The sequence below is a fragment of the Taudactylus pleione genome, unplaced genomic scaffold (assembly GCF_031769625.1).
Source record: "Taudactylus pleione unplaced genomic scaffold, aTauple2 ptg000381l, whole genome shotgun sequence".
NCBI lineage: Eukaryota > Metazoa > Chordata > Amphibia > Anura > Myobatrachidae > Taudactylus > Taudactylus pleione.
In genome coordinates this window covers 6,746,412-6,762,282 of record NW_028284782.1, presented here as the reverse complement: position 1 = coordinate 6,762,282, position 15,871 = coordinate 6,746,412, and the positions used below count along the sequence as shown (strand labels likewise).

The 15,871-nt window shown below is 46.7% G+C and overlaps 1 protein-coding gene across 1 annotated transcript in view; it reads right to left on the bottom strand.

Moving 5' to 3' along the window:
- ABCB7 (ATP binding cassette subfamily B member 7) overlaps positions 1 to 15,871 on the bottom strand; it is a 153,591-nt gene that overhangs the window by 115,786 nt on the left and 21,934 nt on the right. Inside the window, exon 3 of the mRNA XM_088445562.1 lies at positions 8,711 to 8,797. Coding sequence (XP_088301688.1) covers positions 8,711 to 8,797 — 87 coding nt within the window. The remainder of the gene's footprint in view (positions 1 to 8,710; positions 8,798 to 15,871) is intronic.

The window sequence follows — 15,871 nt, the reverse complement described above, 5'->3', positions numbered from 1 at the left end:
CTGATGATACACTTCTGCTGCAGCTTCATCCTGTTACTAGACAAGTATAGTGGGCAATTCATTTTATTAATTAAATGCACATAAATCAGAATCTCTTGCTGCGAAACTATCCGACCAGGTGATATTAAGGCTACAGTCCAAATTTCCCTATGTATGGAGACTACTTCCTATCTCGGTATACAGGTCCCATCTTCTATTTCTGAAATAATATGAGATATGGTAAGAACTTACCCTTGTTATCTCTATTTCTACGAAGTCCATAGGGTTCCACAGGATACCTTGTGGTATAGGTGTGACGTCAGTCATCGGGCACCATAGAGTTAAGCTTTCAGCCTCCCAGGATGCACTAGGGTCCCCCTCCTATATCCCGCCCCCGAGCCAAGGCACCTCAGTTAGTTACCAAGCCATAGGCCGGAGGAGGAGGAGAAGGAAGAGAGAAAAAAAGATCTGGACACACACAAGAATCACATTCTCACCAGAGGGAGACGGAAAAACCGGTGACCAGAACAAAGCCCATCTGCAGCACAGGTGCGACAGGGCGGGAGTCCTGTGGAACCCTATGGACTTCTTAGAAATAGAGATAAACAAGGGTAAGTTCTTACCATATCTCATATTTTCTACTTCAGGGTCCATAGGGTATCCACAGGATACCTTGGGGATGTCCCAAAGCAGTATCCTTTTAAGGGTGGGGACGCTCCTGTGCAGAAAGGAGAATCTGCCGCCCGAAGGAAGCATCCTGAGAGGCGAAGGTGTCAAACCTGTAATACCTCACGAAGGTATGGACAGAGGACCACGTAGCAGCCTTGCAGATCTGGACTGCAGAGGCACCACGTCGAGCTGCCCACGAAGGACCCACAGACCTAGTGGAATGAGCCTTCACAGAAGAAGGAACCGGCAGGCCTTCATGAAGATAAGCTTCAGAAATAGCCATACGGATCCAGGCTGCCAAAGTTTGCTTTGAAGCAGGCCAACCCTTTTTACGGAAGCCATAGAGGACAAACAAGGCGTCCGACTTCCTAAACGAAGAAGTGCGGTCAACATAAGTCCTTAAGGCCCGCACAACATCCAAAGAGGCCTCACCCACGGAAAGACCAGGTGAGTTAAAGGCCGGAACAACGATTTCCTCGTTAACATGAAACTGGGAAACAACTTTGGGAAGAAACTCGGGCCGAGTGCGGAGCACTGCCCTGTTCCCATGAAAAACCAAGAAAGGGGGTCTACAAGAAAGAGCCCCTAAATCAGAAACACGTCTGGCCGAAGCAATAGCCAGAAGGAAAACAGTCTTAGCTGTTAGCCATTTAAGATCCACTGAGCCCAGTGGTTTAAACGGCGGTCCCTGGAGAGCCCTCAGGACCACAGCCAAATCCCAAGGCGCCACAGGTGGAACAAAGGGCGGCTGAATGCGGAGAACACCTTGCATAAAGGTGCGCACATCCGGGATTGTAGCAATGCTACGGAGAAACCAGACAGACAGGGCCGAAACCTGTACCTTCAAAGAAGCAAGGCGAAGCCCATGATCTAGTCCCGCTTGTAGGAAGGCGAGTATCCGAGACAGACGAAATTCCCGCGGTGCATAACCTCTCGGTCGACACCACTGGAAGAACGTATGCCACACGCGATGGTATATCCTCGCGGAAGACGGTTTCCGAGCTTGTAACATGGTACGCACCACAGAGCTGGAAAACCTCCTGGACCTAAGCATGGCTGTCTCAACAGCCACGCCGTCAAAGACAGCCGAGTCAGGTCCGGGTGAAAACAGGGACCCTGTGACAGAAGGTCCGGTCGTAGCGGCAACCGCAGAGGACTGTCCACGGACAGACCTTGAAGGTCTGAGAACCAGTGCCGTCTGGGCCACGCGGGAGCTATCAACAGGAGCGTCCCTCCTTCCTGTTTGAATTTCCGGATTACCCGTGGAAGAAGGGAAATCGGAGGAAACAGGTATGTGAACCGGAACGTCCACCGGACGGACAGAGCATCCACCAGAGACGCCCCTTCGTCTCTTGTGCGAGACCCGTACACCGGCAACTTGTTGTTGTGCCGGGACGCCATGAGGTCGATCTCTGGAAGACCCCACCTGTCCACCAGCAGTTGAAAAACATCCGGGTGCAGGGACCATTCCCCCGGATGAATGTCCTGGCGACTTAGAAAGTGCGCCTCCCAATTTAGCACTCCCGGAATGAAGACTGCTGATATGGCCGGAAGATTGCGCTCCGCCCATACCAGGATCCGAGAGACCTCCACGAGAGCTGCCGACTTCGGGTTCCTCCTTGCCTGTTTATGTAGGCCACGGTGGTAGCGTTGTCCGACTGGACCTGTACCGGACGACCCTGGAGAACCCGATGTGCCTGCTGGAGAGCATTGAAGACCGCACGGAGTTCCAAGATATTGATTGGAAGCTCCGCTTCTGTCGGCTGTACCTGCCCAGGAACAAGCGTGGACCCGAAACTGCTCCCCAACCCCGAAGACTGGCGTCCGTTGTCAACAGGACCCAATTTGGAACCAAGAACGGACGTCCCTTGCTGAGATGGGTCGTCTGTAACCACCAGGCAAGGGACAGGCGAACCTCCGGGGTGAGCACAATCGTCTGGGACTTCAGAGACTGAGGCAGCCCGTTCCACTTGGACAGGATCAGGTGCTGCAGAGGTCTGGAGTGAAACTGGGCATATTCCACCATGTCGAACATCTACACCATGGAGCCCAGTAACCTCATCGCCGAGTGTAGAGACACCCGGCGGCTGTGCAGACAACTGCGCACCCTCGACTGTAAAGCAGAGATCTTTTCCCCCATCACGAAGATCCTTTGCTGTTAAGAGTCCAATAAGGCTCCGAGGTGCAGAATCCGCCGAGACGGGATTAGAGTGGACTTTTGCCAGTTGATTAGCCAGCCGTGCCGTTGCAGTAGTGCAATGGTCAGGTCCAAGTGGCGTAGAAGGAGCTCTGGAGATCCCGCCACCAATAAAAGGTTGTCCAAGTATGGCAGCATGCGGACTCCCTGCAGCCGCAGAGAAGCCGCCATGACCGCCATCACCTTGGTGAACACACGTGGTGCTGTCGCCAGGCCAAAAGGTAACGCCCAAAACTGGAAGTGGTCGCTGCGGATTGCAAACCTGAGGAACTGTTGATGGCGCAAAAGAATAGGGACATGCAGGTAAGCGATACGACCCATTGGGTTTCTGTACCAAAAAAAGATTTGAATAGAAACCCTGGCCCCTCTGGGAGAATGGAACAGGCACTATAACTCCAGCCTGGAGCATAGTGTGCAATACCTTCCGCAGCTCCGTAGCCTTGTTCCGGTCTGATGGTAGACCCGTGGTGAAGAATCGAGCCGGGGGTCTGTGCCGGAAAGAGAGGGCATACCCGTGGGAGACCACATCGAGAACCCAAGTGTCTGTCGTAGTGACCGACCAAAACTGGGCAAACTGCAGCAGGCGGCCTCCCACTTTGGGATCCCCCAAAGGGAGGCCCGGACAGTCAGGCCGCAGGCTTGTCATCTGGCTTAGGGGCCGGACGTCTGGTACTCCATGCCTGCTTCCGGGGCTTGGCCGATTTCTTAGGGCCAGCCTGTCGAGGAAAAGACTGTGGTTTTGGCCTGCCCTGGGCCCTAGAAGACCGAAAGGACGATAGTCCAGAACCAGAAGGAGCAGCGGCCGACGGGAGACAAGCCGATTTGGCTGCCGCCAGTGTGGCCACAATCTTGTCCAGATCCGGACCGAAGAGAACTTCTCCGGTAAACGGCAATGCCTCCAGACCCTTTTTGGAATCTGCCTCCGCCTTCCAGGATCGCAGCCACAAAGTGCGACGAGCAGCCACCGCTGCTGAAGAAATTCTAGACACCAGAGTACTAATGTCTAAGGCCGCCTCGTTGATATAAGTGGCCGAATCACTGTTCGGCCGGACAGTCGGAAACAAAAGACGCCTCTAATGAATCCGCCCAGCGCTCCATCGCTCTGGCAACCCAGCAAATGGCCATAGCCGGCCGTGCTGCCCCCCCCCGCAAGGGAATAAGCGGACTTCAGGCAGATCTCCACCTTGCGGTCCGTAGCATCCTTAAGGGAGGACATGGATGGCATCGGCAATGTGGCACTACGGACAAGACGGGTCACGTGAGAATCCACCTGTGGAGGGGATTCCCACTTTGCAAAATAATTATCCGCGAACGGATAAGCCACTGCCAGGCGCCTCTGCGGCTGGGATCTTTTGCCAGGCTGTTTCCACGCCTCCTCTAAATGGTCCACTAACTGACCCGAAAGAGGAAAGACTGTGGCATCGCCCTTCACATCTTTAAAAAAGGCATACTTGGATTTAGCCGCTGGGGGAACTTCGTCCTCAATCACCAAGGCTGTGCGGACTGCCCGAATAAGTCCAGGAATATATACCTTGGACTTAGCGTCAGCGTCCTTAGTATGGAGAGGTTCCTGATCGTAAGGATCCAGAATCTCCCAATCATCAGACGTCCCCTCGTCATCCTCATAAGGAGCCGACAGACGCCACCGACCGTTTATGTGGCCGCATCACAGACTCCCCTTGCAACACATCCGACAAGTGCTGTACAGAACTCGTCAGGGAGTTAACCCACGCCGGCTCCTGAGAAACCGGGAGCGGGGAAATGGGGAGACTGTGGGGTACCACCAATTGTCGTGGGAAACCCTGCATGGGTGACGACACCACTGACTGCTGGGACAAACGCATCGGCGTAAACGCGGGCTGCGGAGCTAACTGGCCCACTAAGGTTGTAAGCGCCTGAGCGAAACAAGCCCAGGGCGGCTCCTGTACCGGTGCTGTAACCGTAATAGGCCGCGCCATAGACAAACACTGCCGGCAGAGGCCCTCCGCGCTACCCTCCCCCTCCGCTAACGGTACTTTACACGTAGTACACTGTAGGCGGAGAGAAAAATCACTTTCAGACATTATGGCACCAAGTATGTGACCCCTCTCACCAATTATATATTAAATAGGCGAGAGACCACCCTGCAGCACCGCACCGCAAGGGCTTAGCAGAAAGGACAGGGACAGTAATAAAGCTGACAGTTAGAAGAAAAGTTACAGGCAGCAGCGCTAGCACAGTCACATACAATGCAAAGAAAAATCAATTCCTGCACTAACAGCGCTGATCACTCAACTACGCAGACACAGGGCCTGGTAGGACACAGCGCAGCATACACAGACCTGACCCAAATCGGAGGAGAGGTATGCGGGGGGACCCAGACCACGATGCTTCCGTCCAGCGCTTCCAGCAGCGTTCACCATGCGTTGGAAAGATGGCCGCCGAGGAGCAGAGAGGAGGCTGGCCTGGGGGAGGAGCGCTGCTACAGGACCAGTCGGCAGTGTGCAGAGAGGGCTGTGTGCAGCGGGGGAGGCGCCGGCTGTGAGACAGGGAAGGCGCGCTCCCCTGGCATGCATTTAACCCCCGGGATGCCGCAGCGCTACCGCTCTGCTGCGGTCCGCTGTCCCAGGGGGTAGTGGAAGCGCAGGTTCAATACCTGGCTCCACGTTGCAGCCAGTCCCCAGAGAGCCCCCTGCCTGGGGACTCTGGACCATGTAACAGTGGGGACCCACCGCAGGACCCCGCTGCTTACCTGCTGTCCCCCTTGAATCCGGCCATGGTCCGGAACTTCTGGGGTCACCGCTAGCTGTGACCCCAGATGCTCACCAGCATCCCCGGATCGGTACCGGCGTTCCGGTACCGGCGGGGGTGTAGGGAAGACAGCATGGACGTCAGGACTGACTGTCCATGCTGTACATCCAGATGTGCAGCCACAGCTGCATGAAGAAAAAGCTTCAGGGGCTCTTCTAGCCCCCAATCCAACAGGTGCACCCGACTCCGGCCGGGCACCAAACGAAACTGAGGTGCCTTGGCTCGGGGGCGGGGTATAGGAGGGGGACCCTAGTGCATCCTGGGAGGCTGAAAGCTTAACTCTATGGTGCCCGATGACTGACGTCACACCTATACCCCAAGGTATCCTGTGGATACCCTATGGACCCTGAAGTAGAAATTTGAGTTTATTGTCCCCCCCATTAGTTCCTTAGTGGTCTGGTCTCGTTAATTTGAGGCTTCTCTGTGATATTTCCTGGCTGGCAGGACTACCTGCCTTTAAAACATGTCATTGTCCTGTAAATTAATTAATGTATCTTTTTCGCACTGTCCCAAATCCTAAGCCGAAATCATATTCAGATAAGTTTCACTATATTTTATTTGATTATGTATGGAAGAGGAAGCCCTTAAAATCTCTTATTCTTAGATGACCCTTCTAAAGTAAATGGGGGTCTTGCCCTGAACACACCTCCTGAACTAACATAAAGCCTGTTTATTGACCCAATTCAGAAACTGGACCTACATATCTATTTGTAAACCTTGGGTTAACCTAGAATGTACCCTGGCTTCTGATTTCCCATTGCTGGACCTATTGTGGCCTACTCCCAACTTGCAACCCCACTTGCCTTATATGCTTTCATCTACTTGTGCTTCCCTCAAGGCTTGAGATAGATTGGTTGCTCGCCTTTACAACCTTAACCCCTAAGGAGGGTTAGGGGGTTAGGTTAGTAAGTACTTACCTATCGACGATCGGGATTTCCAGCGCTTCCGCTGCCGGGAACTCTGCTTTTGTCGGCCAGGCGCTGCCGGGAATCGGCACTAATGAAGGGAGGTGGGAGGCACTAATAGAAACCGTTGTAATTCCTACACCGTTCACCTGATTTGGATGTAATTACCCTCAAATTAAATCTGAAAGTCTGCAGTTAAAGCACATCTTGTTTGTTTCATTTCAAAGCCATTGTGGTGGTGAATAGAGGCCAAAATATGAAAATTCTGTCAATGTCCCAATATTTATGCACCTGACTGTATTCTGCTATGTATGTCCAGTTTTCTGGATATATACAGTATACTTGTCTCCCCCCCCCCCCACACTGTTTTATTCCCTGTTTTCCCCTTTGTTGATTTCTGTATCTTACAAGATGAAAAATTATTTCAATAAAAATTATTAATGGTGAAAAAAAAATCGTAATTATGGCATTTGTACCATTGGGTTGAAACAAACGTGGAGACTGTTTTATTCAATATTATATAAGTTTTTACCACAATTATGTGTGCAACAATATATAATGTTATTCATGTGAACTCATATAATTCAATGAAAAAAAGGAAACAAATATAGCAAATTGGATGGATTCAATTGTGTTGTTCCAGGCTGTAGCTGTCCTTGATCACCAGACAGAACCATAGCCTCAAACGCATGGTGAAACTGTCCCTGGCCTCCTACTTTGACAGTGATGATGTAGCACTTGCCAATTTCTCTAAATTTTTCTGGGAATGATTAGAAGAGTATTAGGAACGCACAGAGAAGCTCATAAGGTATCAGATCCTGCGTGGGGAACAAGTCTACCTGCAGAGCATTGAAAAACAAAAAAAGGATGACTGGAAGAATGGATTAGAGCAGTGTTTTTCAAATTCAGTCCTCAAGACCCCAAACAGTTCACTTTTTCCAGGTTACCAAGCGGGAGCACAGGTATAGCCATTACTCACTAATTATTTCACTTGTGATTCTGTGAGGAGACCTGGCAAAACATGCACTGTTTGGGGTAGAGGATAGAGTTTGAGAACATATGGTTTAGAGGCTCTACAGACAGCTTTAATGCTGGAAAAGTCTGTAAACCATGCCCTGCTGAAGCTGCACAGTATGACTAGGGACAAGAATGATTCCCTAAATATGGCTGATTTCCTGGACTCGACCTGAGGAAGATCAGAGACCACATCACCAGCCTGAAGATGATGTGGGCAAGCCACCGAGGCATGGCAGTGGAAATAACCAAACTTTTTATAATCGTAAAGAAAATTTTATGAAGCTACAGTACAATGCAACTCAATCCACAAAGAAAGAAAAAAAGACTGGAGAACCAAATAAAGAATAAAAGCATATCTTGCTAAAAAAAGTTAATAACCAAAGTAAAACATACTAAAACTTGGGAGCAGTTCTTGGAATATAAATTTGCAACAATATCCAAGGAATACAATGGTCTAGGCCTTGAATAACCATGGAGCCCTAAAACTAAAGCAACAGATCCACTTGAGCTCACTGAACTACAGACAGCCTAATCTCCTGCCACACCTTTAGGACAGTGTCCTTGGACTTGCTGAGATCTCTCTGGCCCTGTCCTTGCGTATGTATGAATCATCCAATCCACACACAGCATTTCTGTAAAGCAAGTCTGCCTAACTGCCAGTCACTATCTGCTTGTTTAGAGAGAAGCACCTCCATTCTAACTAAAGATGTGCAGGCTCGGATAGGTTCGAATGTTCCCGCCATCTTCGGATTTTTCCTGCCAAAAATCGGGTCTCAGAAAGAGGCAAAACATCATCTTTCATTGACAAACATCATCTTCCATGGATTTTTGTCCAGGAATGATGATGTTTGTCCATGAAAGATGACATTTGCCTCTTTCTGAGACCCGATTTTTGGAGGGAAAAATCAGAACTTAGCGGGAAAATTCGAACCTATCCGAGTCTGCACATCCCTAATTCTAACTTTTCAACCTGCTGCGAGGAGTGAAAGAGAAACTGCTTGAGATGAATACCAAAAGTATAAAACCTAAAGTTGTATGTGTTTAATTCTACAAAAAACAGGCTGTGATGTAATTTATTGTGAAATTATTTTTTTAATTGCTCTTTAAAGATGACATTTTAATGTAACATGATAATAACTTGTGTTGTTCTTACCCCTTGCTTTGGATCTGAATGAAGTCTACCACCTGCATTTCCATGCCAGCATGTTCTTGTGTGGGACGATGGCCATCCTGACAGCACCTGTATAAAAGACACATTGTTAAAAACACACAAATATCTATTATAATTAACCTGCTAAAAATATGAAATTTAACATATATCATTATTCAAGACAACCATTCCACAAAATAAATATATTTATAACTTTAATCAGCTTATTATAACTTCATAGTTGTACAGTAAGATGAAGTTGTATCTGGCTATCACTATAAATGAGAGTATTATTACTGCTAGTTAGGTAGCGCATTTGTTACGGCCATGGCAGCCATAACATATGGGTTAATTCCTTTATCAGAGGACTAATATCAGGGGAAAAAAACACCTTCCAGAAAGTATATATTGTGACTGCGCTTTACCCTGGTGCTTTGTTTTAGGACAGCTTGCGCAAGTGTCAGACAGGCATTAGGAGTGTAAGCAGTGGGCTGCCATGGAATATTCCAATGAAAAGGAAAGTACGGTAAATAATGCCATTTCTTTCTAAAAGTCTACGGTAGCAATAACTAATGGGAAGTTATTATTAATATCAACTTTTATTTATAAGGCTCCAAAGTTTACACAGTGCTGTACATTGTGACTATAGAACATTTTTCACAGTAACAAGGTATTAGAGCATAAGTGAAATACCCAACAACATACCATAGCATATTTACCAAACAGTACTGGGTAGAACAGATATCAGGGGCAAGGGAAGGACAACAAGCTGAAGCTAGCAGGAGTTGCAGGTGGGAATAAATTCAATACCCAGAGAGAGTGAACCAACATATTGGTTATATGACAGAGTAAAGCTACCTACACACTATACAATTATTGGGCCGATTTGTAAATAATCGGTTGATCGGCCTGATTTATTATATAGGGCTCTATTTATTAACATTATTTTTACTAAAATAAAGTGAAAAAGGGTGTTTTCACACCCTTTTCACATTATTTTAGTATCACCTATAGTTATTATAGGGCAATTGGAGTAGAATTAGTAAAATTCTACTCCAACCCCTAGTATCACTTATTTTTAGTAAAGCAGATCGCATTTCCCATAATTGTAATGGGAAATGTGATCCGACCAGAGTTACTAAAAATAAATTGTAAAAAAATACCGGGGGAAGCCCTGTGATAATAACGCCACCTGGAGGTGGCATTATCCAGGGTCTCCCCCGGTTACCGGGCTCCCACTCTGCTCTAACGGGGAGAGCAGAGGCGGGAGCTGGTACCAGTAATCAGCTGTGTGGTCTAAACAGACCGCAAGCTGATTGCTGTAATAAAAAAAAAAAAAAATTGAAACATTTTTTTTTTTTACTTACCTGAATCCAGGGACTGGTGATCGGGCCTCCGGTGATGTCTCCTCTCCGGTCAGCTGGTCTCCCACAGTGCACTGCTGCCCGGTCATCAGCTGATCGGGTCTCAGTGCAGTATGGGAGATCACCTGATCGGGAAGCCCGGAGAAGATCACCGGAGGCCAGGAGGATGCAGGTAAGTGTAATGAAGAGAGGGGGGGGACGCGGGGGTCCGTGATTGCGGGGGCGGGGCTTAGCATCGGTAGGGGGTAGCAGCGACGGTGGGTCGGCGCATGCGTGGGCTCTTAGTCGCAGTATTTTTTACCGCGACTTGAGTGCGGATGAGATCCGCAGGGACAGAGCTTTATCACAAGCTCTGTCCCTGCAAGGGATTTATAGTAAATCCCTGTGATATTGCCTGAATTCGCAATGCGAATTCACCCGGTAATATCACACTACAATCCGCATTCAATATGCGGATTGTAGTAAATAGAGCCCATAGTGTGTATGAATGATCATTTCAGCATTTTACAGATAAAACAGTTAGAAAACATCCACAAACACATTCCTTCGATTATCTGATCTGTCAGTCAAGAACGAAAAACTCTGCCTCAAATTCCCGATATGGAGCAGTGTGTGTGCATTTTCAATAATCTGCCCATATTCCCTATGTTTTCCTGTCACTATGGCATCATTCCTGTGGGTGGATATATGCAAAATCAGTGCGGTGTGGTGAAAAATAGCTAGCTTCTATGGAATAATTGCATAATGTGTAGCACAGAAAATCAAATTTTCCGAAAAATCGTCCAGTTCCTCATCCCAAACAAAAATCTGACAGTGTGTAGCTAGGTTTAGAGTCACTGAAGAAGAGCAGGAGATTGCAAGCTGAGCACTGGTGGAATGGAGTGTACTGGGGAGGAAGGCCAGACCTGTAGGAGCTTACATACTAAGGGGAAGGGGTGAACAGTAAGGTGAACTGGGAAAGATACATGATGGAGAGTTGGAGGAAAAAGAATTGAGATGAGCTGGCATATTTTAACAAAAAGGATGTTTTAAGGGCATGTTTAAAGCTTGGCAGCTGTTAGAGAGACTGGAAGTTTACTCTCTTGCTCATCCAGAGAGTGGGGACACCTCAAGTAAAATCAATATTGTGAGAGGTTGGTCAGAGGAGGAGTGAGGAAGGAGGGAGGAAATATGGAGAGAGATGAAGCTACAGATCGATGTAAGGAGGGTAGGAGATGTTGGAGGAGCTGTAAGTGAGGGTATAGCGCTTGAACTGGATTCTGAGCGAGATAGTGAGCCAGTGAAGTAAGTTGCAGATCGGAGAGGCAAACGTTGTGCAGTGTTATTGAACAAATGAGCATTAACAATAAAATTGAAGTGGGAGAGGTGAACCAATAGATTGAAGTGGGGAGACATAACAAAACAATATTATACATATACATATATATATATATATATATATATATATAAGAATGTTTAGCATAAATCAACATAGTGCAAAGACAATGCAACAAAAGAATGTTTTATTGAACAACTACTTGAAGTATTTTCAATCCAAAACATGCATCAGCAGAAGACGTTACATCCAGGAAATAATGTCTAGTAAAGGTAAGAAGAGATGACTGCCCTATTCCTGTGAGCACCTCCTCTTTAGAAGATGATTCCACAGAAAAGACTATCCTTTACCCCGAGCAAACACGAATTAGGCCTGACTTATGTCCATTTGTGTCATATAAACATGCCACTTACATGAAAGGTGTTACACAACTTACAGCCATATTTTGAGTTGAGCATATCTTGCACTTGGAGAGGTAGGTCAGGGGCTCTCACATTTAAACACACAAATCAACCTCTAGGGACGCCTACAAATCTAACAAGCTTCTTTAAGATACGTCTCTCAGAGATGATGTCAATGAAAAACATTCTTTGTTCTGGAGAGATTTATACAATAAATTTAAGGTCGCTTGTATCTTAAAATACATACAACTCAATGATAGTTGTAGCATCTTAGTATATGGATGCATTTCTGTGTGTGCACAAAAGTTTCAACTTCACATTTAACTCTAAATCTGGCCCATAAACTCCTAAATTAATTGTTCCAATTCTGTTATTACTGGATTTCCCCTAATCAGATTTTAACCCCTAGGGGTATATTTACTAAAGTGAGAGTTTTTAGAAGTGGAGTTGTTGCCCATAGCAACCAGATTCGACTTAACATTTAACTAACACCTTCTAGAAGAGAACAGCTAGAATCTGATTGGTTGTTATGTGCAACATCACTTCTAAAAACTCTCACTTTAGTAAATTTACCCCCTACAGTCTATTTTGAATGCAGCATTTCTCACAAGACAGTCTTCTACTACTGCTCTGTTCTATCAGTTCCAACATAGGTTGCATCTGCTTTGTTTAATGTAAAATATTTCTAATACTTCTTCTAACATACATGACCAATAACGAAACTGAATACATATCATCACTACTCTCAAAATGACACCCAACGCGACCACTTCACTCTGCCCAAGATATGCACCTCTAATCCACGCCCATCTCTGCTTACACAACTTTGCTCCCATGTACAAGATCTTTCCCCTCGCTTCCAAACCTTCAAGCATTTCCAGAAAATTCACCGGTTTCAACAAGCTTATTAAATTCTTGAAACACCCCTTCCACAAACACTGATCTATCAAGGGCCTTTTTCATGGGTGCTCCAGCCGGCATTTCTCTTACACTGCCTGGAGCCGGCCCAGCTTGCAGAGTGCATTGTTACTAGAACCAAAAACCATGGCATAGATGTAACGCAGGAACTGAATGTGTGAAACAAAATGGATCTGTATCAGCCATAAGATGGGTACACATTAGACGATATTTTGCCCGGTGGATCGGCTTGACAGGTCACAATTGCCTAATATGACAATATTCCCTACATGCAGCTCAATCTGACAATGTGACTGATGACCCTTGCAGTGGGATGCGGCTGGTTCAAACAGACTGGGTGGTCGGGCACCAGATTGTCTAATGTGTACCGGCGGCACGACATGTCGGCCCGTTGCCTGTCCATCGCATCACTGGGTACACACATCGTTTACCGTGGCCATTGGTCAAGCCTCTGTGACTGAAGCCACCAAACAGTGCAGAGCACGCAACTGGGAGACTACAACATTAGATGTATGGACTTATGTCAGTACGTGATTGCTCAGTTTCTCCAGGGCGGAAAGTGGCAGTGTTCATAAGAGGCTGGTCTCTGTCACAGTGATGCAGGCAGCATCTACAAGACATAGAATTTCCTTCCCACCCCCACCCTTCTGCGCTCTCAATCACTCCCCCACCACCCCTGTCTGCGATTTTCCCCCAGGTGCCTCATGGTGCAGGCCGGCTTTGGGGAATTTCTGGGGAGAACACTGTACACAGTTCACGCCAAACAAACCTAGACTTGTTCTCTTTCTGGATCTGATTCTGAGTTGGGCGTATCTGCAGATACAGACACATCTTTCAGATTTAAGCAAATAGCACATATGCCAAAGAAAGAAATTGGTGACTGCGCAGAACAAGCCATACGCTTACTGATTAAGGGCCTAATGCAGCAAGGATCGCAACTGCTAAAGCGTACACAGATGGCTGATGGTTTCACTGTGAATGCATCGCAGTGCGTGGGCTCAAAGGCGCCACTACGATTGCAGTGATTACGCAGACCCATCGCAGAGTGATTTACAGGAAGTGCCATTTGGGGGTAGCGACGGGTGGTGGGCGAAGAAACGCAGGCGTGCCAGGGCATTTGAACGCAGTTGTAGAGACGTGCATAAATTTAGCCACTGCGATGGCATATGCAGCATGAGCTCTCGCTGCGTGCAGGAAAGTTAGCAATTTAGTTGTAGGGTCAGACCCGCCTTAAAAGTGAAAGAGGCTCCGATGTACTTCGATGTTACTGATGTATTGGCTGGATTACAAGGTATTACGGATGTGAGAGAGTGGAAGTGGGCGTCTACATATTTGTCAGTGAGAGTGCTTTGCGTTTGCAATTATTAGCATACTTTTGCAGCAGAACTGCTTCCGCGATCGCAATAGCGATCCTTGCTGAATCAGGCCCTAAGATCGCTGCTACAATTGAATTGATCCATCTGTAGATGGACCAAATAAGAGGTGTGACCTTGTGTACACACAATACTGTTCGGTCTCATGGGAGTGTTATGTAGGTCAACCTACAGATGGAGGTGAGACGGCAGTTTCAGGTTGATCTTTTGCACCCAACATTTAGTGGGTGCAAGTCCACATACTAATAATGATGGTTTCAACTGTGGTTGGAAACAGTGTTTGGTAGAGGCTCTTCCAAGCAATCGCACACATTTTCAGTATACACAGGTGGATTCTCGCATAAGCTAGTAAAGCAGGCTGAAGCAGCAGCAGGTGCATAGGACTCAGAAACAGACCCTGTATGGTCAGACAACGAACTCAGTTAGGTTTAGGCTGCAGGGAGGAAGGGTTAGGTTTAGGGGTAGGGTACCACCCTGGTATCCTAGCCCTGTCGGGATGCCGGCGTCCCGTACCAAAAATATATGTGCACACAAATAATTATAAAATATATTATATATATATATATATATATATATATATATATATATATATACACATACACACACACACACAGTCAGGTGCATAAATATTGGGACATTGACAGAATTTTCATATTTTGGCCTCTATTCACCACCACAATGGATTTGAAATGAAACAAACAAGATGTGCTTTAACTGCAGACTTTCAGATTTAATTTGAGGGTAATTACATCCAAATCAGGTGAACGGTGTAGGAATTACAACGGTTTCTATATGTGCCTCCCACTTTTTAAGGGGCCAAAAGTAATGGGACCATCAACTCAAAAGCTATTTCATGGACAGGTGTGGGCTATTCCCTCATTATTTCATTATCAATTAAGCAGGTAAAAGGTCTGGAGTTGATTCTAGGTGTGACATTTGCAATCAGTTGCTGTCGACTCTCAATATGAGATCCAAAAAGAGTTGTCACTATCAGTGAAGCAAGCCATCATTAGGCTGAAAAATCAAAACAAACCCATCAGAGAGATAGCAAAAACATTAGGTGTGGCCAAATCAACTGTTTGGAACATTCTTAAAAAGAAAGAATGCACCGGAGAGCTCAGCAACACCAAAAGACCCGGAAGACCACGGAAAACAACTGTGGTGGATGACAGAAGAATTATTTCCCTGGTGAAGAAAAACCCTTTCACAACAGTTGGCCAAATCAAGAACACTCTCCAGGAGGTAGGTGTATATGTGTCAAAGTCAACAATCAAGAGAAGACTTCACAAGAGTGAATATAGAGGGTTCACCACAAGATGTAAACCATTGGTGAGCCACAAAAACAGGAAGACCTGATTAGAGTTTGCCAAACAACATCTAAAAAAAAACATTACAGTTCTGGAACAACATCCTATGTGAGACAAATATCAACTTGTACCAGAGTGATGAGAAGAGTATGGAGAAGGAACGGAACTGCTCATGATCCAAAACATACCACCTCATCAGTGAAGCATGGTGGTGGTAGTGTCATGTCGTGGGCATGTATGGCTGCCTATGGAACTGGTTCCCTTGTATTTATTGATGATGTGACTGCTGACAAAAGCAGCAGAATGAATTCTGAAGTGTTTTGGGCAATATTATATGCTCATATTCAGTCAAATGCTTCAGAACTCATTGGACGGTGCTTCACAGTGCAGATGGACAATGACCCGAAGCATACTGCAAAAGCAACCACAGAGTTTTTTAAGGCTAAAAAGTGGAATGTTATGCAATGGCCAAGTCAATCCCCTGAC